The sequence below is a fragment of the Xiphias gladius genome, chromosome 2 (genome assembly GCF_016859285.1).
Source record: "Xiphias gladius isolate SHS-SW01 ecotype Sanya breed wild chromosome 2, ASM1685928v1, whole genome shotgun sequence".
NCBI classification, from domain to species: Eukaryota; Metazoa; Chordata; class Actinopteri; order Istiophoriformes; family Xiphiidae; genus Xiphias; species Xiphias gladius.
In genome coordinates this window covers 3,097,745-3,120,982 of record NC_053401.1, presented here as the reverse complement: position 1 = coordinate 3,120,982, position 23,238 = coordinate 3,097,745, and the positions used below count along the sequence as shown (strand labels likewise).

Sequence of the window (23,238 nt, the reverse complement as noted above, 5' to 3'; positions counted from 1 at the left end):
AATTGTGAAAGTATGCTAATGACTCTGCCAGCCTAATCTCCCCATTAACAACTTCTGTGGAGAGAAAATGGCCAAAAAATACCGACAGAAAAGTTGGTGCTGCTATCGGTGTCTTGATGCGACCTGAATGTGCTTTGTAAGCAGCTGGTGCTCTGGGAGGAAGGCTTTCATGTGTTTCATTATTTATCTCAACCTTTGATGGACTCACTCTCTCGGCCTCTCCTGGAGATGGTTGACAATGTTGATGTCCTGAGCTAATTACCTTAATTACCCCCCCGGCCGGCCCGGGGTAGGTCGGGGTTCGTTTCCTCTAATGAGTGTCCTAATAAGGATGGATGACTCACTCCGGATGGTGAGATTTTCAGTGGAAAAAGAGGAAAAAGGGGACAGAGATAGAAAGAGGAACATAGGACAGAATTATTACTCATCTCTGTTCGGCTGTAAATATACTTTTCTCTGTTCTTGTTGAATGCAGCTTCACAGCAGGTGCTAGGTACTCAGGGGTCTTAAAGTGGGGTCTGGGGAAATCGCAGGGGCCCTGGAAGGCGATCAAGGTCTGCTGCACAGTCAGGAGTTTTTGGGTGGTGTGAATGCTGAAGCGGCGCACAGCCTGGAAAGTTGGGTCTCATTCCGTGTCCAAGCGAACCCGGGTGAGGTTTGTTTGTGGTGAGAATATACAAGGCGGGCCACCCGCAAGATTGTCAGACAGTAGATATGTGATTGTAGCACGAATTCAAACGTTAAGCCGCTCTTGCATTTACACCATCCATATGCTGATCATGATAACTGTCAAGGAAGCAGGTTTTACTTTCAGGAACAAAACTTTCTCTTTTTTTTTTTTTTTTTCTTCAGATGTCCACGATCTTCCACTCTGTCCATTTAAAACATGCCCACGTCCCCTGAAGCGGGATGTGATGTGACAAATAATATTATCTTTGAACAGAGGAAGATGTTTGCGCAGATAGCACAGCGTCCTTATATGTGGTAGCAGACGCTGCAGTTCTGCGGGTCTGGAACAACATGACTCCCAGCTTTTTCCCCCCCAGACTACTGTTGTAGGAAATGGATGCAGAGCAGAGTGACAACAGTGGAGGGAGAAGGAGATTGATGACAAACGAGGAAGAGACACAGAAGCTACGCAGTGTGTTGTTGGTGCTGTATAAACAGCGCTGTCAGTTAAAGGAGCATCAGGCGGGCGGGGACTTTGAGTTTCTGTCCGCAAGCAGCAGTTTGGTCCGTCGTCCGTAGAGATAAACGGAGGGAGAGAATGAGATGGGAAAGGGGAAGAAGCTGTAATGTAGTTAATAAGTTCCTATTTATCTTCTGTCTCCTCCCATGGAGGATTCAGATGACTTCTCCTGTGGAAAAAGTCAGTGAGATATAAACCAAGTAGTTTTCCCCCAGGGGCTCAGATTCAGTGGATGATAGAGATGTGTGGTAAACTATGAATTTATACTGGGAAGATGTATTCTAGCCCTCAGAAGGTGGTTCAAAGCTGCAAACAAGGTCAATCATCTTAGATTTAGATTTTTTTTTTCAACATTTCACTGCAACCATTTTACCAACCGTTTTTTTTTTCCTCACAATTTGCTATTTGAAATAAAAGAGAAAATAACCACCAAGATCCACATGTAGAAATTTAAACTTTTTTGCATCTGATCTTTTTAGTATTTTGAAAACGTATCGCTCATTTTTGGTCACCCTGATGCTGCCTTCACAGTTTGCCAGAAAATACAGAAATGGCCCCACGACCAGGACTGGATATCTGCACTCATCTCCCCGTTCGATGTCACTTCGATTCACAAAGTCCAAAATCGATGAATTCCTCAGTACGTCATGTCTCACTTTAAACAGCCATTTCTTCTTCTTTCACTGTTACTACTTGATGTAAATACAGAAAAATAGCCTAACAAAGTGGTAACTGGTTGAATTTTCCTCATCTCCAAATCGCTGAGATGTGACATTTTTGAATATTAGATTTATTCATCATTAATCAGTGCCTGGCGCTAGATGTGAAAGTTAAAATTATTCTGCGTGGATATGTTCAAATTTCTCAACTGTTCATCATCAGAAATATACTACCTGTAACTGATGATTTACCTAAAACGCAAGTTCTAAGTGTCTTCACCCTTCTTCATTGCCGGTTACTTTCTAAAACAGGACCACAGCCCACCCTGAAATTACCTTTTTTACAGGGTACATGTTGTTATTAACCCCCCAAAGAGCTTCCATGTGCGATGCGAGTCTCACTTTATGACTTCTGAGCTCACAAGGAGGAGATTCTGCGGAGCACTTGAGCGTGCAGGCACGGACTGTTGGCTCCAACCTGTTAACCTGTCCTTCACCTATTCCAACACACGCCCACCCACACACACACACACACACACACACACACACACACACACACACACACACACACACACACACAGTCATCTCTCCCTGTCAGATGAAGACTGATGTCATCGGGTGGCGTGCTGGGCACATACAGTGTCTGGGTGTGGTGCCGGATAATTATCTTCTTTTCAAAGCCTCATCTGGCCTCCATCTGCCGGATTCTAGCGTGGTTGGCTCAGCCACAGAACACACAGCAACGGTCTTCACACTCGCTCTGTTGCCAGACTTGCAGTATCTATTAAATGTCAGCTGAACACGCATGTAAACCTGGTTTACATTCATACAGTCGCACACAGACTTTCAGTAGTCCGCCACCGAGCTGCTCCGTCGTCAAAGTTTGTGTCTGAGCACCCAGGACACCTCCCCAATAGGTCTTGAGGGAAGGGAGAGTGTTATTAACTCAACCACATTTTCCAAGCTAGGGAATCTTGTGAACATGTTCTGTGAGCTGCCAGTTCCCCACTATGATGTTAATCACACAGGATAGATGACTGCTAATGCTGCTAATGTCTCCCTGCAGTGCATGTTATTCTCCGCCCAAGACCTTGCGGTTCCAAATAGCTCTTAGCGGGTGATGAGGATGAAAATAGCACCGCATTAAAGCACTACCTCAGTGGAGGCGCGTTGCTTCTGGTACCACCCAGTGGGTGAGGGGGAAGATGTGTGATCCCTGTACGAATTAAAACTCACAATATTCTCAGTTTAAACCAGTTTTAAGAAAGAATACTTTGTGCACGACTATTGTAATTTATGCCGGAGACAAGAGCATGCAGGAAGGTATGAGCACGATGTTAGCAAACACAGTAGAAACTACCTTCTAATATCCATTGCAATTGACAATGTCAGAGTCTATATTCTCATCTAACCCTCTGCCAAAAATTGAAAACTATTCCTATCAATTCATTCTGAAGATGGCTGTAGTCAAGTTTTCTTAGGGTTTTCTTCTTTTTGCATTTAAGTGCTTTGCATCAGCCATGTTTCATTTTGGAAGTCATACTAGTATAGGTACAGTACACGAAGTACCTGAAAATAATAACAAAATTGATACAGTATAAAACTATAATTTGGTTTTTCTGTAGATGTATAATAGAACTAAAGCACCACTATTTCTGCTTTGTGTGTGTGTGTGCTTAATCAATAATATCACATTTCTGACGGCGCTTGAGGGCATCATTTGTTCTTATGGGGTTTTTTATTTTATTTTGTCTTTGTCTGTTCAACCCCTAAGCCCTTAGTGATGATGACACATCTCCTGGTGTGAAATGTGTCTTCACCGGCTCCAGATAGTTAGAACCTCTCTGCCCACGAATTACAAGAGAGATCGGTATTTTGTTTGTTTGGGGAGCACCTGAGGAAAGAGGAACGTTTCGGTTTGTTGCTGCACAGGTTGGGCAGGTTGGGCAGCGCTTCCTCCACTTCGAGGACTTGCCACCGTGAGCATGCCGTAAATTTGGAGCTGAATAGAGATTAAGAATTGAGATAAATCCGGATTTTTATAACACATGATGTGCTGTTTTCATTAATGCGACTGTGTCAGATCCACATCTAAGGTCTCCAGCGGAAAGGAAATAAGGCAGATGTTGTGGTAGAGGAGGTTGTCTCTAGTGTGATATTAACACAGGAGCCGTTATAAACACAGAATTTTCATTGTATTACCAGAACAGTCATCAAGTCTGTGCTGTTTACTGCCAGAATGCTATTTAGTGTGGTTGTTAAGCTGACTTTTCTCTCTCCCTCATACCACAGTTCGATTTGTTTCGCTGGGTGCTTTATCGGCACGACACAGAGATTTCATAGACCAACAAAGCACGAGCCGGCAAAATGGGAAACATTCACCGTAGAGGAGAAGAAGAATTGATTAGCTCTCTCTGTTTTGTTTAACACGCCACGGCACAGCTTCGTAAGATGACGGCTGCGAACGGCAGCAGTTTGAACACGTTTGAACTTCAGGCGACTTAACATGTGATTTTACACGTTGTAGCCCGTTCAATACAAACCACGACTGCTGCTGACCATGACTCAAGCTGAGTCTGCTTGGTTAGTTCCTTATCATTTGAAAATAAGTGGAAACCAATGGCTGCTTGGAAAGTAGGAAAATGCATTCGATAATCTTCAGAATATTGACAAAGCGATCTCACCACAAGGCCCATTTAGTAGTTCCGAAGCTTTCAGTTGTATCATACGATCTTCCTCAGCAAATGGGGCTTGCCCAGTTTGGATTGAAATATGTTCCAATATCCATTTTTCTTCTTCAAACTTCTTCTCATCTTTAGAGTACTCCACCGAGTTTTCCATTGCGCGGTCTGACTCACGACGGACAATCAACGACAGCCAACCAGGACAGGACACTTGTCCTGGGTAGACTTTCTCATTTGGAAAAGAATGACAGATTCAGGCCGCTATAGCCTCCCGTCCTCCAGTGCCTACGTCTTGTGATTGATAAATGGACACATCAGCAGTTGGGATCCGGTTAAGGACGAGGCCACTGAAATTGGACAGTTTAAATTTCACTTCTAAGTGTTTCATTCAATACTTTTTGCATGTCAAGTGACCAGTCAATGCCAAGAAATAATTTTGGGTGGCTACAGAGATTTGAAATCAACTCACTTCCCCTGTATGCGGTGCTTTTTTCTGCATCCATGAGTGTATTTTCCTAAAAAGAAAACTTGGCTTTGTGCAGCTTTGGTCAACACATTTCTGCATCTAAAATTCCACACTGCCAGATTTAAAAGGAACGTTTTTCACAAACCGGGGAGAGAACAACACTCAGACTGTTTCACTTGAAAGCAAATTATGCTTATTTTTATGCCGATAGAAGTGATTTCATCTCTTTCACTTTCCTCCTGTTTCATGTCTATTCTGTCCTCCTCTCTCTTTTTTTCCCCACCACGTTCCACCTCCCTGTTTTATTTCGGTTCTTGCCAGTGTATGTTCCAGGGCGACTGAAGATCGAACTGTGTGTCATGTGTGTAAAATGTGTGATCTCATGCCAGTCGTGTGGTGGAATGCAGTTCGTCCACTCTCCCACTCTCTCTGCATTTTCTGTCCTTTCCTGCCATGGTGAAGGATGCTCGGATGTCGTGTTTGTGGAGACAGGGCCGTGTCTGTGTGTCAATGTGTGTGTGTGTGTGTGTGTGTGTGTGTGTGTGTGTGTGTGTGTGTGTGTGTGTGTGTGTGTGTTGAGTTATAGGAGGAGTGAGGGTTACAGGAAGGAAGCCTTACTGGAATATGATTACATCTCCCAGTAAACAGGGCAGCAGGAGGAAATGGATCCCCAGACCCTGTCCTCAGGGCATCAGCATGTATATACTGAAGGTGCCAGTGAGAGATTTAATGAGTAATGTAAAGTTACTGACACACACACACGCCCTGGTAGATCACGTACCTGAAAACATCCTCACCAGCACATTACCTACTTACATGTCAGGTTTTCCCATAGATGAGACCTCACATCTGGTCTATTCAGTGTCGTCCTCTTCTGGTTCAATGGGTGAGATGCAGTTTGATTGACTTATTGTTGAGTGTAGGAGCAACTGGTCCTGCTTTGGTGGTCTTAAGGGGAAAAACTGGAAGCCAAAAGTATTCCGATGGGATGTTTCGTCAGTGTTCGTACAGTACGTTTAAGATTTAAGAGAGAAACGTGTCTTATACAAATGTTTCCTCATTTGAATGGCCATTACGTCCTTCTTGGAATCTCATTTGTTGAAGACACCTTGACCTCCTGGAAAACGGTTACATCCTGGAAAACAGTGAATCTTTAATGGTGACCTCATCCAGCACTAGTAGGTGTGAACTCGGAGCCCTTTTCCACTACAGGAACTTAACCTACCCATCCCATTACCCGAACTTTTAGGACCCTTTTGAGGCTTTGGTACTACTAGGTACATCATAATGATTATTTTCATTATCGGTTAATCTGCAGGTAATGGTCCAAAATGTCAGAAAAAAGGTTCAAATTGCCCATCACAGTTTCCCAGTGCCCAAGGTGTCGTCCTCAGATGTCTTGTTTTGTCTGTCAAACAATCCAAAACACTAAGTTACTCAATTTACTATCATCAAGGATTAAGAAAACCAGCAAGTATTCACACTTGAGAGGCTAGAACAAGTAAACTTTTTTTGCATTTTTGATTTAAAGACGACCAACAGTCGTTCCTCGTGGTTCTTCTTTTTAAAAGTGTTGGTTGTCCTGGTCGATACAGATGCAGTAGTAACATACTGTTTACTGTTGTTATGTTTGTTGTAGTCACTCTTTTTGTGGTGTGATGACACATCTGCTCAACGGTCACGATTGATAGGACTGCTGCCAACCCCTGAACGTCCCTGAAACTTGTATTTAGTACCTCCTCCTTACCAGTGCTCACATTTAGTTCCTGGAATTAGTCCTAGTTGGGCAGAGTGGGCAGAGAACAGTGTAAACAAAAGCAGAAGCTGTGACGATGACTACAACACTTTGTGTTTCATTAAGTTCCTGTAGTATAAAAGGTCAATATACACCTTGTAAGTAATCCTGCCCTTGTGTCTCTCCTATCAATCCAAGCAGCCTTTCTCTCCTTAACTACTATACATTTGGTTTATGGGACAATTTATGTCTCAAGATCTTGTTTCAAAAGGAATAACATCTTATCAAGGAAACAGATGAGAGGAGCATTGCTGGTGCCGCTGCAGCTGAAAACAGGGTAACAGGGTTAGCACTATCACCTGGTCATTCCGCCGCTGAAGGGCAATTTTTTTTTCATACTGCCACGTTTTTATCAGGTTTTCCAGCTATATTTTCCAGCTCAAAGTGGCCCTTGGGATTTATAGACGGTCGGTGTATCAGTGTATACATATTTGCTCTGACAAAATACCAACCAGACCACATATAAGTTTGTTTTCTTTCCCTGGGCTGGCCAGCCTGGCCGAGATTAGGGAAGGTGAGAGCAACACACGGAGTAAATAACATTATCAAGCCATGAAATATCAGGCTTATGGGATACAGAGAGCTGTTATTCCCTGTAGCTTTGGTCAAATTGAGTTCGTGAGTTTGTGAATCGCTGCAGCTGCATCTTAAGTGTTCGGCCTGTTGCACTGACTTAAACTCGTGAATCGTCTCACACAGTAAATAGTTTTTCCAGAGGATGAAATAACTGAAAAACAAAGATTCATAAAGAACAGAAGCTGCACTGTGCTGATTATAGACTCCAGCTTGCAAACACATGAAGAAGAAAGAACTTTTTGGATAATTACTGTGTAATATTATCCACAAGGTTATTTTAAGCAAGATAACTTCACCAGGAAAATTTCTCCCTCACAAGCACACAAGCACACAGAAACTATGAAGTAGCCTTATCTTAAGCTTTTCATTGCCTTTCTGTAGTTAGTTTCCATGGTGAGCCGAGTGGAGCTGCTGTTTTCCGCGGACGCCCCCCCGCTCAGAAAGTTTTACCCATCAATATTTAATGTCTGGGCTTGAGACAGATGGGATCTTGTAAGGCTTTGCTGTGTTTGAATGTGTGGCTTCTACGCCTTCTGTGCCTTTTTAATTTGTTTTTTTTTTTCCTTTGTGTAGCCGTGGTGTGAATTCACCCAGATTTCATGCACTTCGCTTTGCTCCATCTCTATGCTATCCAGTTGAATTTGTTGTAAGTGATAAGTGAGTTGCTGTTGTTATTGAGAATAACAGAGTTCAATCTATTGGCATATACTAGAGGTGTAAGATTATTCAAAATCATACAAGTCATTGGATACATGTCCTGCTTTCAGTGTAAAGCAAGTAAAACAAATGGTTTCATTTCTATTCATGTATTCTGAAAAGTGTTAACAGTAAGCACTGGGTCATGCAACTAATGATTATTTTTCGTTATTGATTAATCTGCCGAGTATTTTCTCGATTATCTGATTGAACGTTTAGCCTATGAAATGTGGCAGGAAACCAGCCATCACAGCTTCCCAGAGTCCAGAGTGACTTCTTCAAATTGCTTGATTTGTCCAACCAACGTCCCAAAACCAAAAGAAATTTAATTTGCTTAAATATTTGACAAATAAGTGCAACAAAACCTCACATTTGAGGCACTGAAATCACCAATTTTTTGGCATTTTATCGTGAAAATGAATGAAATGATTAATTGATTATCAAAATAGTTGCTGATTTAACTTTTTTTTTGTTTTGTTTTTTTTTGTTCAACCAATCAGTTAATCCACTAATTGTTGCAGCTGTAGCAACAGTTCTTGCTAACGGTGATCTGTTGGTGTAATGTGGGTTAGTGCCATTACTGCTACCAACTACTTTCTTACTGGGGCTTATGGGTCATGTCACGTAGAGTTGTTTATTGTTGTGACTTCCTAAAAAGGATTTCTTTTCTAAATTAATACTATCATTAATTAATTATCTCATTTTCAGGCAAGTTTCTGCTATTTTTTATCACTAGAAAATGTGTAGAAAAGATGCTATGACTAACAATGTGTTTTCTGCATCCTGGCTGTGAGTGTTTTTTTGTGATGCGGTAAATGCAGAACTGTTAACCGTAAGCAGTGCCTCTAGCGGCGTAAGTCTTGTTAACGGTGACTTACCAGAGTAAGCTAGCTGGAGTTTCTCACTGGACGTTGCTGTAACACGTTAGCTAGAGCCTTCCGGCGTCTGGAAGCATTCGCCCTCAGGTTAAAAAAAAAAAGCCACCGGTACAAATCTACTTCTAGGAAAAGAGCAATTTGATATTTTTCCAGCGAGTTCTCATATTTCTAAACGCTAAAAAAGTTCATAGATATGGGTGTGTTTTTGCTTATTTGTAAACATGTATGTTGCCAAGTGCCAAGAGATAGACTGTAATTAGACCAACTGTTTGGTTCAGGGCAAACCGATCTGAAACAAGTACTGTGTGTCCAAACTGTCCTGTCCTGAACAGTTCAGGACAAATACATGTACCCACTGTACAGCCAACATGCTGTTAAAGAGTCAGATGTGCTTTAGCGGTCCTTTCATACAGATTAGAAACACACACACACATGAGACATAACACGGGTTGTCCCATAAAACACACAAAGCTTCAAAATCACGATGCATTGTGTCATCTCAGTTCCTTTAGATCAAGTGATAATGACTAACAAAAACCACATTTGAAACCTCCCAACGCCGCCATCAGCAGCCATCTTACTGTAAACCAGTGAGAAACCACACACACACACACACACACACACACACACACACGCACACACACATCGGCCAGTGACAAACATCCCGCCGCCTGTCCAACCCCGTGATATACGACACACACCCTATCGACCAATGTCTAGCAGGATACACCTGATCGACTTTGCGATGTATGAATGCACGTGTGTTTGTGTGTGAGTTGGAGAGAGAGAGAGAGGGACGGACGGGGCGGGCACAGAGCTTCGTAGACTCCCACGCTGGTGCCGCAGTCACTGGGCCTGTGTGGTCGTAGATCTTGGGCTGTCTGCCCCTGCGTACATCAAACCCCTGCTTCTTCCTCCGCTGGGCCCCGGTCCTCTGCTGTTTTACCAGCTGTTTATTTCACTCTCGCCTTGTAAACAACACCGCGCACGCACACACACACACACACACACACACACACTCATGAATTCTCACACACACATCTATAGCAGCTATTGAATCTCCCACCTTTGTGGTAAACATCGTGGCTGTTCACTGGGAGGTTGGGTCATGCAGCCCTGGGAGAGGTTAGCTCTGAGGGAGGCCTGCCTCTTAATGTGGAGTCGCAATCAGGGTTTTGATTTATTGGTTTGCTGATATCTTAGCCTTTGGTTAAGGCTAAATTTGGAGTGTTTTGTTTGAACTCCAGAACATTTTCTCCTTCATTTGCTTTCTGTTTTTCTTGCCATCCAAAGCTTGGAAGGAAAGAAATAACTGAAACCATATATAATATAGACTTAATATTAATTTATTACATATAGGGCTGCAGTTAATGATTATTTTCACTATTGATTAATCCGACAATTATTTTCTGATTTGTTTATTAGTCGTTTAGTCCATAAAATGTTTAAAAAAATCCCATTTAAAATCTCTCCAAGCCTACTGGGATACCTACAATGTACTTGTTTTTTTTCCGAACAACAGTTCAAAATCTAAAGATATTCAGTTTACTGACAGATATGAAAATAGGCAAATCCTCACATTTGAGAAGCTGAAACGGGGGAATATTCGGCATTATTGTTTGACAAATGACTGACAACAATTCCATTATCAAAATAGTTCATTCGATTAATTTTTTGATAGTTAACTAATCGGTTAATCGACTAATCATTGCAGCTCTAATATTACGTAGAGGGCTGCTACTAATGATTATTTTCATTATCGATTAGGCTGTTGATTATTTTCTCAGTTTACTCATCGTTTGGTAAATAAACTCTCTGAAAATAGCTTTCCAGAGCCTGTGTCAAATTATTTAAATAAATTATTGGTCCGACCAACACTCGAAAAACACACAGATAATCAGTTTCAATCTTAAAGCACTAAGAAAACCAGAAGATGTTCACATTTTAGAAGGTGGAGTCATTACATTTTGGGAATTTCTTGCTTAGAAAATTACTTAAATGATTGATTGATTTTCAAAGTTGTTGCAGATTCATTTTCTGTCACTTGACTAGTCAGTTATTATCCTAATTGTTTCAGCTGAAATTGTGTATTTCATTTACTTAATATTGTAATTCTTTTTCTCTGTATTGCACTGTAGTTCTACTACTAGTGTGTGTTTTTACTCCTCCAAAGGTTTCTCACATTTTTTCCTTAACCGAGTCAAGGAATAATGGGCGTGTAAATTTTATAGGCGCCTGGGACAAATTTGTGAATTTGGGATATTCCAATGAAATTGTCCTGTCTTTACCCTGATCAAGATGGGGGAAAATGTGATTTAAGAGGAGTTTGACACACCTAATCATACACCGTTTTATGCCTTTTATTAGACAATCTACAGTAAGAAGATGACAGGATAATGGGGAATGACATGCAACAAAGGCAAACTCGAAATGGGGTCTGGTCCACCAGGTCACCAGGGCCCGCCCTTGTCGAATCAATTTGACTTCGCAAATTTGTGTAGCGGGGCTTCACATTCTGCGCCACATACAACACCCTCTACCTCACACCCTTGATATGAGTAAGGACAATTTCAGAGAAAGGTAGAAAAAGAGAGGAGAAACCTCAGAAAGAGCAACAGTGCCGGGATCCATACTAGATGACATGCAATAGATGTTGAATATGCACGGCACACGGAAGTACCACTAGTAAAATTACAATGACAATATTAAGTAAATAAAGTACAACGGCTGCGAAAAAGAACTCGAACAATTTCACAATGGCCAATGGAGTGAAAGAGGATTCCTCACTAACCGCATGGGATTACCACTTATGACTCATGTTACAATTGTTCTTGTTTACAAATCCTGGTTTGCTTTTTATGGGGCAGTGCAAACCCAAACAAAACCACAGACAAAAATGCAACAAATTAAACTGAACCGCTGTGGTTCCGAGTACAAAAACACACAATGGTGAGCCAAGCTGTCGGTAAAACTGGAAAATATTTTTCCAGTTCAGCGTGGCTCAGATCTGCTATGATGGATATGATGCACTTTGTTTGATTACATGCAAATCTATATACGTGTATTTATTGTTCTCTAGTGCCCTTTACTTGGAATAAAGGTTTTTTGATTTTTAAAAAGTGAGGACAAGGTTAAAGGCTATGACATGAATGAAGCAGGACAGGTGGTGCTGGAACGTTTCATAGCACAACATGTAACCAGTCACGAAGGACACTGGAACTCTGGCTGACATCTGATTGGTCAAAAAGTTGCACACTTCAAACAGGAAATGACACGGGGAGGGCAAACAGGAAGCACGAGGCAGAGGGGTAATGTTGTTCCAGAGTGTTTTCTTTCCCGTCCGTTCCCATTCCCTCGCTCGCTGCAGGGCTGAGAGAGGAAGGAGGGAGGTAAGGGAGAGAGGAAGGGGAGAGGAAAGGGAGTGAGAAAGTCAGAGAGAGGAGTGTATTCTGGGTAAACCCCCCCCCCAACAGTGGCTCCATCCAGAGACAATAAATTGCCGTGAACTAGTCTCAACCTTTCAAAATGCTGACTCAAAACTCTGTGCTTTATTGTCTCAAAGGACTGTTAGACTGTTATAGTCTGTAGGAGGACTCGAAATTGAGATACTTTTGTTTTAGAGCTGCCAGTCGTTGACAGATGGTCCAAATACCGCTCCGAAACGGCGTTTAAAAATACTGCGTGACACTTTCAGCCCTCTGCTATTGGACTACATTCGGCAGGTGGGCACAAACATGTCTCCAATGGGATAATGTTCCCGCATTTCTGTTGGAAGTGTAAGTAGGACATTGTTTTTTCTAACACGAAAGAATTGTGAATCTGTCAACTTGTTTTGGAGCCAGTCTGCAAAGGCAGATTTTAGATTATTGCAGATATCCTGTATTGCTCTGCAACAAGCAACAAGAAAAATTCCAGCACAGGAACGCTGAACTTGTATTTGAGGTAATGTCGTAGCTCTTAGCTCATTATTACAATTTATTCAGTGGAAGGCCAAGAATCAAGCTCGGAATACAGCTGAAGTCAATGGGGAATTGTCAAATAGCTTTAGAGGTGTTGTGTCAAAGAATAAAGTGTTGGTTAAGTGGAAATTTTGACCTGGCAGCTGTACTAGATGGAAAGTCTGGAGAGCACTAAAGTCATAGTATTCATTCTCTGGGGACCATGAATGTCTGCACCAAATTTCAGCTCAAGAGAAATGCTGCTAGCTTGGCTAAAAGTATTAGCATTGGCTTCATAACCGGTCTATCCCCACATGCAAATTTACAAAGAGGTAAGTGTAAGTTTGAGCTAAATCGAGAGCTGGCACACATTCGGCGTTGGTCTTTTTCATAGTGCCCCCGTGCATGGTATCTCATTGGCATTCAGCGGCAGGACTCTTTGATTGAGTAATCAATGTGCCGAGCCATCAGCACCCAGCCTGATTCGGTCACCCCTCCAACAGTATGCTGCCATTAGGACAACAGAGGAGTGTGTGTTCACGTCACTGTGCGATTTGTGGGTGTGTGCGCGCGCGCGCCAGTCCCTCTGGCCGTCGCCACCGACCCAAAACAAACCCCTTTAGAGGGACAGATAGAAACCATTAGGGAGAGGAGGGCTGTGTAGAGTTGGGGCTACTGCTTTCTTGTAGTGCCCAAGAGAGACAGACGTCCAGACACGGGGCCAGAAAGATGACAGCGCAGTTGTTATTGTCACTTTCAATGGAGGGAGATTAAGTGGAAACAAGGAAGTGGTGTCGAGTTGAGAAAACTCTTCGCTCGCGTCTTTCCTGTGAGGCAGATGTTCGTTCATTCATTCATTCATGTTGTGATAACTGAAGACAATTCTTGACTAATTTTGAGAAATTATGACAATAAGGCGTCAAAGCTTGTGTGTTCCCTATTGTCTTTTTTCTGACACCTTTTCTGTCTTTCTCTGGTAATATTATACATGTTCTTCCATTCGATCTGTTTCATTGCATTTTAAATTTTCTTTCCAGTAAATTCTGTTTAAAAGTTTTCCCAAACCATTGAGCGAGTCAAGGGTGAGCCTAAATTACGCAGTGCTCACAGTTGCCAAAGCAACAACAAAAAAATCCACACACACACATCTGCAGTCACACGCATCCTTAATATTTCTGTGAATTGCTGCTGGTCGTTGTGTAAATAAAAAAACTGAAACGTATTCAAGAATATGTGACACATTTCTCCACTATCGTACATGTTCGTCAGGTGGCCAGAGACACGCCTGTCGGTACGGGTCTGAAATTGTCTGCCAGCCTGAGCGAAGAGGGCTGCCGCTAGGCCGAGCCCCTCGTCCGCCGCGCAGCCTTTAAAGAGGCGATGTCTCAGCAACCCGGGCAGACTGACAGTATCCGTCCATGCTCAGTTAAGTGAGTGTTAAGGCTAACTCGTCAAGGGCCTATCGATCTGGTGTGTGTGAGAGGGCCCCTGTATGACTGGACCCATGGGTGCTGTCAGGAGGAGACTTAGGTCTCCATCAATATCTCCCCGCTTCCCCCCAGCTCAGCTACAGCGATAGCGGGTCAATCCATATCTCTGCCGGTGCCCCCCCACCTCTCTCCTACTCCCTCACAGTTTCTCCATCTCTCACCTTACCTACGCTTCCCCTTACACGTGCGACGTCTTTGATAATCCCTCTTGAGACGCGGAAGGTATAGCCACTAAAAAAAATTCAAAGGAAGTGCGAGTTGATGCATCAATCACACACACCATGACCACCTGACGGACTAATAAACTATATCCCACATTCACTTATGTGAAACTGCTAACAGGACAAGCCTTCTCGTCAGTTATAGCTCAAAAATAGGTTTCTTGTTGGAGCAATTGCCAGAGCTCTTGTTGCTGCTCCATGGATTGGACTTATTTCATTTTTGGGTGACGCATGTCACTTGTTTTTAAAGAGAACTAAAGAGAGTGGTGTCTAAATTAAAGCGATGGAAACTGTAAATGTTGTAGTACTAGTGAATTGTAAGACGTAATATGACAGACAGACAGACATGTGAGACTAGTAAAAGATTTTTTAAAAATTAAATGCACAATATGTAATTTTCTGTTTTTTTCCAAGCATGTTATATTTTGGACGTTTGCGTTTCTCCTGTAATGGTGAGGCTCATTTGTTAGAACCAGGTGTGGTTGACTGAATGACTGTAGTCACCGTGATGTTTGTAACGGGCCACACATTCACTTCATGTAGGGGGGGGGGGGTCACAGCCTAGCAACAGTGGGTCTGAGGCATAGCAACAGCAGCCGCAGACTCAGTCCGGCAATGCAGTAACTGGACCTTCTGGCTCGACGCGCTTACAGATACAGGCTCACTTCATCACAAGGACGCGTGTGCATACTGTAGCGCAAGGCTCTGTCTTTCTTTTGCAGAGCATGTGTTTGATGGAATATGTGTGTGTGTGTGTGTGTGTGAGAGAGAGAGAGAGAGAGAGAGAGGGAGAGGACGTGTGTGCCACTGGAGAAGAGAGACTGAAAATGTGCTTGTGTGAGAGAGAGAGAGAAAGCTTACATTTATTAGAAAAACAGAGTGTGTTTTATAGTGAGTCCATTAGGATGAAAAATGAAGCCGGCAGCTGGTATTTCCACACCGCGGCTGCTCCTCTCTGCATGCTGCACTGTCCTTGGGCGGGTGCGGTGTGTGCATGTCTGTGCGATCTCGTTGTGGGCGTGTGCGTATCTTCCCGTTACGGCGTGGCCCTTGTGCACCGATGACGTGGCGTATTTACGTACCTTGAGAGGCGTGCGAAGACTCGCCGCTCAAGGTCACTTTTGGGACAGTCCATCTTCTGACGGGCTGAAACACAGATATAGGAAAACATTATTCACTGCCAGGGCTGCTGGGAAATCCAATTTGGATTTGAAACTAGAGAAGAGGAGGAGGAGGAGGGTGTGAAAAATAACGTATTTTTATTTTGATGTAATTAACTTATTTTTAATTTCACTTTTTTAAAACTTTTTTCTTTAATGTACTTCTAATTTTTATTCACTTGTATTTATAGCGTAACATTAAGAACTTTGACGCCTTTACTGCAGAATATCATTCTAGATTGAATTAGTTTCAACTTTGTTGTCGTTGCACACAGTAAGAACCAGTCCAACAAAATGCAGCAGCAGCCACTGCGAACAGAGGCAAAGAACCCAAAGAGCTGTACCATTGATATCAACTGCACAGAAAAGGAGGAACAGTGTGATCTGCTTTATCAAAAGCTGTAGAAATGTCCACAGGAAGTCAGGCAGTGCAATCCTCTGCTTCCATTTCCAACAGTAAATGATATAGGACTTGTTGCAGAGTGTGTTCCTTGATAAGATGGCAATTCTGGCAGTGTGAATAGCTCTTGGACTATCCTCAAAGTCTAAGTGACATTACGGCCCGAATTTCATCGGTAACTTGCTTCTTCTGCCTTGAAAAGTGGTTTTAAAAAAATCTTGAGGGCATAACCTCAGGGTGACGGTGTTACCGATGCCGCCGGGTGCACGTCACCGCCGGGACACATGCATACACATACGCACACATCTCCTGCCTGACATTTGCCCCTTTGCATTCTGCTCATGTTCCCAGTTTCGCTGTAAATGTACTCAAGAAAGAGGGGCTGGGTGGCGGAGAGAAAGTGACACACTTATAACGGGAGAGGGAGGGCGGGAGAGGGGGATGCGGGAAGAGAGGAGAGAGGGAGGGAGGGAAGGAGATGCTGTGGGTGAGTGAGTGGAAGAGCTCATTAATTAGAATTTAAAGGATGTGAGGAGAGGACAGCGGGCGTTTGCAGGACTGAGGGAGGAGAGGGTAACGGGAAAGAAAGGGATGGATGAGAGAGGAAAGAGAGAGTCGGGGAAGGAGATGAGAGCTGGACAGTTGAGAGGCATTATCACCGGACAACTGTGCATCTACTGATCTTCGGCAACCAGGTGGTTCGTCTGTCTGCCGGAGCCACAGAAGAAGAAGCGGACGGAAAGAGAGAGGACTGCTCTATTCTGCCTCTCCGCTGCCGACTGCCAAAATGAGGAGTGTGAGAGCACTCCAGCTGATCGGCACAGCACACACATCACGCGCGCAAAGACTCGGCGCTGCCAGCGAACATCCTCCGCGACTTTCAGCAGCTGCCGTTAGTTGAATTGAGATTCATAGGCTGTTTCATGTGGACCAGAGGCAGGATCCTAAGCGGGTGAAATATTTATCAGGTAGCGTGTGTGTATGAGGTTTCTGCTGCTGTACATCTGTGCTTGGAGAGTGGCACATTTATAGAGAAATATCAGCATCTGAGGACATTTGAGTGCCAGAGAGTTTGTAAACATGTGTTGAAATCTGGAGAAAGAACATCAAACAGATAAAGGAGGATAAGAACATTTAAAGATTCCGAATCCTGGAGAAGCAGCCAGCCCTCACACATCACCACCCAGGAACAAGCGCCGTACCTCGGGGCGGAAGCGCGGATCCTTGCCTCTCCTACGGGATGCTGAAACCAAGAACTGCAGGATCTGGGAGCCCTGATGCGGATTAGGGGATGAGTCCCGAGGGGGAGCCAGGGAGGGATGAGGTGGTGGAGGGTGAGTGGGCAAGAATGGGCTGCCCCTGCCCTGTGGCACCTTCGGCCGCCTCCCCGTGAGGATGCAGGTCCTACAGATCGTCAAGGAGCTGGTGTCGCCTTCCAGGCGCAGGGCAGCAGCCAGGTTCGGAGGTGTGTGTGCACGTACGGTACATCGCATTTAGTCGTGTAATGACCCGTTAAATCGCTTTTGTAGCCGCTGATTGTGTCTCTTAGTGAAGTTAAAAAATTGACATTCTACAAAGATTTGACCGAAAAGCATCACAAGAAAAAATGCCAGGCATTAGCCAGTTAGTGTTGTCCCCCTGATCATTTAAAAAATCAAACAAAATTTTGGGAGAAAAGCTCAACTTGAAGAGAGGGCAGCAGTCCGGGAGACTTAAGAGACCTGTGAATGTTTGCAGCAGGGTTAGACCAATATAAGGGTCATATTAAGCTTTTTATTAAAACTGGTTACTGGCCAGTTATAAAGTCCTCATCTGACACGATCTTCAGGGGTTTAAGACGCTGTTCAACCCCCCCCCAAAAAAAACCTAAATGACAAAGACCTGGAGTTCCTGTAAGTTTGTTTTTTTTTGACTACAAAAGCACTTCTGCCGTCAGGTTGCGTGTATAGAGTGAAGCGAAATTTGCTTCACCTTCCGTCTGCGTGCTCCCTAAAAGGTCACCACTCCCTGGCTAACTGTCCCGAGCTAGAAGCTCTGTCTCTGATATAATATCAGAATCAGTGTGATCTGCCGACGACGTGCAACGTTTTTGCAAAGCATTATGAGTAACTGCGGAGCTCCTGTTTCATGCTAGCACACTTAGCTGTCTGTCTCTCGTGGCCAATTTTTCAAGCAACATTTCTTATACTCAAAGATTTGGCTTTTTCGGCAAGAAAATTGTCTGATGTTAATTATTTTGTGCTGAATATCGTTTTGTATTGAGTGTCATTGTGGATGTGCTTGTATGACATTTCTCTGAATGGAAGGGACATTCCCCTGGAGCCACCACTGTAATAGCTCTGTTGCTGTGGGACCTGTGTGTGTGTGTGTGTGTGTGTGTGTGTGTGTGTGTGTGTGTGTGTGTGTGTGTGTGTGTGTGTGTGTGTGTGCGTGTGCGTGTGTGTGTGTTTGTGCGCTGCGGCCGCATTTCTCTATTGTGCATTGAATAATGAAGCATGGCGCCCAGGTTAATGGGAAACCCGGCGACCCCTGACCTCTGTGTCCTGATTGGATCAGCCTGCATGCGATAGCCAAGATCTGTATCTACTATTCCAAGACAGGCGTTGTTTTTATTGTCGTAGCCACAAGTTTATCCAATCTTTTTGCCCCTGCGGGAGGAAGAAATCCACAGTTTGTTGACTTTCCACTTCAGTGCTCTTCAAATAAAAAGGGAGCAGATTTACATAAATTTAACGAGGGGCTGATGGGCAGGTAAATTGGTGCTTCCTGCAGGTTTCTCATAAAATGTGTTGTAATTAGGACACTGATGGTAATTTATGATAATTTTTTCCAATGTACCTTCATTTGCAGTCATATTGCCAGGCCTGTGTGTACTTAAATTTCCCTGGAATGTATCCGGCTGTGTGCTTTGGGAGAAATTGTTTTCTCATATTCTCTATTTCACCTGGATTGGCTCTTCTGAACTTGAGTGAAATGTTAGAAATGGTATTTTCCAGTTTCTTACACGTCTTTTAGAGCCCAAAAATGTAAGCTTTCGCTCTGTTTGTGCTTAAACAGTGGACCCCTCTTGATTTGTGCCGTAAAGCATTGCCCCTTTGTGTCTCAAAGCAATCCATTACACCTGCCGCCAGGTCCCAGCCCTCTGAATCGGAAGTTTTTACGCAGTAGAAGCCAGACTGTAAAAGGCTGAATGTACTTGTACCTGCTCTAAAAGCCAACAAGGATTCACTTTTAAAGGCTTTTATTCAGGTATAAAACGATTTTCGTCTCTCAGCCGGCTTTGATAACAGCTTTAATTTATCAACTAACCCCACTAATGCACTAAAGGAGGACCAGTTACATCACGCAAGCAAGCACTGCACCTTGGGTTCCATTGGGAAGTCAATATTTTGGGTAGAAATTGCTTTTGTTCTGAATCATTGCCGGTTAATGATAGATGGAGGCAGACGTTAACGTTCGGGCAGTGAACCAGGTCAAATTAGTCTCCGGGTTTCACTGGGGGCCAGTGATCAAAGTGGCTTAATGTTACAGCTAAATAACAACTTAACCTCTTGAACTGACGCGCAGACGACTCAGCCATCGTTTCAATGGAGTCGCCAACGCTCTGTCTTGATAAGCTGCGTTTTTAATAGGAACTGTGAGGATTGAGGATCAGTGCTGCGGCAGTGTTGGCATAAATTAAGTAACAGCGACGAACTCGTGACACTTTTCTGTGTTAGTGCTTCTGTTGAACCCATTTAAACAGTCACGAGTCCGATCCATGGTGTTGGTATGGATTTTCTCATTTAAAGTCTGGAAGAGATCACTGTCATGTTTAAATACTGTAGGGACTTGAACCCAGAAATTAAAGTGTTGAAAGACTCTTTAAACATATTGCTAAACAATTGAATGAGGTGATGATAAATGCAACCGCCCCTGAGGCTGTTGCTTTATAAAGCTGGGTTTGATAAAGTGTTGAATTGAGGAAATCGTGCAGTGTTGCTCAGCCGACGCGCCACCTAAGGAGCATCATAAAGTGCCATTAGTTGACACTTTTTTCATGCTTCTTCTGGCAACAAGCAAAAGTGAAAATTGAATGTATGTGACAATGGTCTTTTTGGTTTAGAGTAACTACTCAAATGCCACTAAATTAATGTTTTATTGATGTATTGATTTTTAAAACGCCACAAGCGGAACCGTTGCCGCGACCAACTTGCGCTTAGCCTCCAGCTCCACAGTGCAGCTACTCATGGCGCTTTCGAACACTGTTGTGAGTGTGTCGACTCGATGACAAGCGTGCGAAAGTTGCAGTGAGGCAGGTAAGTGTGTGTAATCAGCTCTAAAGGCACAGACACTTAAACAGAGAGAGTGTTGCAAAGATTTTCAGCTGCTCCATCGACTGCACGGGAACGACTTGCACTTTCCATTTGGCCGTCGTCTTTATCTCTGTCCATCAGCCCTGCAGAGGAATTCACCTTGGCTCTTCTCTTGGCTTGGATCAATGCAGGCAGACTTAGAGATGGCTTCCAACAGATACAGGGCACACACGTGCAGACGAACCTGAATTCACACACTCACTGCAGTGCTGTGCAGACGTGGAGGTGCTGCGCCGGGGCTGTGATGACCGTGCGTATAGGGCAGATGCAGATGCCGCGTCCCATGATCAGGGTGGAGCTCTGACACAATAAACAATATGACAGCATCTGTCAGAGCTTTATATAGCATATGCCTCTGTTGTCCACTTAGTATTAGAACAAGAGTAAAAGAGCTTTACAGTTGCACTGAGTGAAATATTCCTTCATTACACAGCAGTTTATTCCACTTCCACGTTGTCAAACAAAGTAATATAAGTAAGTGATGCTCGGTTATGTCTGGAATAATTCACCCAATACACAGCATGGCTATTTTATGAATGACAGAGGAGCCCTCTGGCAGTGGTTCACATCCCTTTTCCCTTGTGACCCCTTAAAATGGAGCAATCGGGGCTGCAACCAGAGATTATTTTCAGAGAATGATGAAAAATGCTCATTACAATTTCTTAAGCCTAAATTTATGCCATAGTTTGTCCTCCAAAAGATGTTTAGCTTGCTACCATATAAAACAAAGAAAAAGAAAGCAAATCCTCACATTCAGCCAATTCATTGATAAATTAATGGTTTTCAGCTCTAGAATAAGTCAACTGGTCAACTGTTAGTAATCATTTATTTTAATTTGGTAAAATTATCCAGGAGTGTCACAAAATAAACCTAAATATTACAGGAATGTCTGAAAAAATAAATATAACTTTATCATTTCTGTGTCATGTTCTTTTACTCCTTTTCAATCCCGTTAATTGTCTGGTGACCCGTCAGATTTATCTGGCCTCCCCTTGGACAGGTCCTTACCTTCAGCTGAGAGCCTCTGTTTAATGGCATGCAGGTATAAGATGGTAGTTAGGGGCGCTCGTGGCTCAGCAGGGTCATCCACTAATCGCACACCTGGCGGTTTGATCCCCATCTCCTCATGTCAACATGTGGAAGCGTCCGTTGAGCACGGCACTGACCCCCAACTGCCTCCAGTGATTAGACCAGCGACTTGCATAGTTGCTGGCTGCCGTGGGTGTGTGTATGTGTGTGTGTGTGTGTGTGTGAGAGAGAGAGAGAGAGAATGGGTGAATGAGAAGCAAATTGTATGCCGTCTTTATCCATTTAGATATACGCCAAATTGGCTGAAGGATAAATTTATTATTGGTTTTGGTTTCTCTGAGGGAATTTGTAGTATCTGCTGGGTCTCCTTCATGGCTCATGTGGGAGGAAACGACTAGGAACTGCTCTCCTCTTTCTCTCTTGAACAAAACAACTGCTAAACAGGTGCCTTTGAGCAAGACAGTGAACGCTGTATGAATGTGAAGCAGGGACTCTTCAGAAAACATCGATCATATTTTTGTGCATATTGACTTGCGGCTCAGCTGCAGTAGCCTGAGGCCTCAACCTTGGCCCTCATTTAAAGCAGCTTGTCCAGCTCACACTGGAGTAGAATTGCCCTGGGACCTCATTATGACTTCATAAATACTATCGGAGCACTCATTAATTATTTCCACTGCAGCCTTTGTATATTTGTGTCTGAAAGAAGAAGGAGCAAGCACAGATAAAAACAAATATTCGCACCACCGAGATGCTGGTTCATGTAAGAGTTGCAGCGTTGGAGCCAGTATTGTCTGGGAGAGGTTCAAACAGACGCTGCTTTATAGATAATGAATGAAACCTAGAATAGGTAATAGAAAGTACATCAAATACCGGCAAATATTTGGTGTACTGACAAATATTACATCAGTATTTGACTTTGGGATTGAAATTCAAAATTCATTTGCGGCTCTTTTAGCTGACAAATTTCTAAGGTCAATACTGACCCTTCAAGGTCAACAGCTAACTGTTTATGTTTTTAGTTTGGCTAACTTATATTAATTGACTATAGCTGCTAAATTCTAAAAACTGGGAATCCTGCTAACAGCATTGATTCTGGCCTTGGAGTCTGGTTTTAAGGCAGTCATTGTGGCAATGGCAGGCTCTGGAGGAAACCCTGGAGTTAATCTTGGTGTTTGGCAAAATATGGTAGTTTTCCTCTCATTATCTCATTATCTCTCCAGTTATTCCAAATCCCTGGAGGATCCGGAGGTAATACTGGTCCTGTACAAACGGAGCTTTTCTCTGCAGCAGAATTGATCTGATGCCTGTAGTCAAGGGAGGAGGAGTTCGGATTTATAACAAGTATAGAGGAAGACTCTGCTGCTGCCAGACTGCTGCCTTCCCCCGGTCAGCACCTTCGGCAGCTCGGTATCCTTCTGCATTATTCAGGAGCCCCCCATACTTCTCTCTCTCTTTCTCTGCTTCTCTCTCTCTCTGCTGTGGTATCATTGAAGGGCTTCACTCACATATTCAAATACTGCACCAGGACCTTCCAACAAGGATACCTCTTATATTTACGTGTGGACCGGAGCTTGAGGGGAAGAGAGAGCTGGTTCGTTAAGGGGGGCCGGGCAGAGAGTCCAGGCCCAGTGGGTGTTGGGTTGAAGCTGCCTGCTGACATCCACACTGTGGCAGCCGGGCTAATTGCCTGCCTGTGCTCCCT

General features: G+C 43.5%; 1 protein-coding gene across 2 annotated transcripts in view; it reads left to right on the top strand.

Moving 5' to 3' along the window:
* Positions 1-23,238, top strand: part of usp6nl (USP6 N-terminal like) — a 76,101-nt gene that overhangs the window by 11,079 nt on the left and 41,784 nt on the right. The window contains exon 1 of one of the 2 annotated variants that reach the window (XM_040150467.1): positions 12,524-12,719. The exons of the other annotated variant lie outside the window; for it this stretch is intronic. Coding sequence (XP_040006401.1) covers positions 12,695-12,719 — 25 coding nt within the window. The 5' untranslated portion in view covers positions 12,524-12,694. Of the gene's footprint in view, positions 1-12,523; positions 12,720-23,238 lie in introns of those variants that run through there. 2 annotated transcript variants of the gene reach the window in all.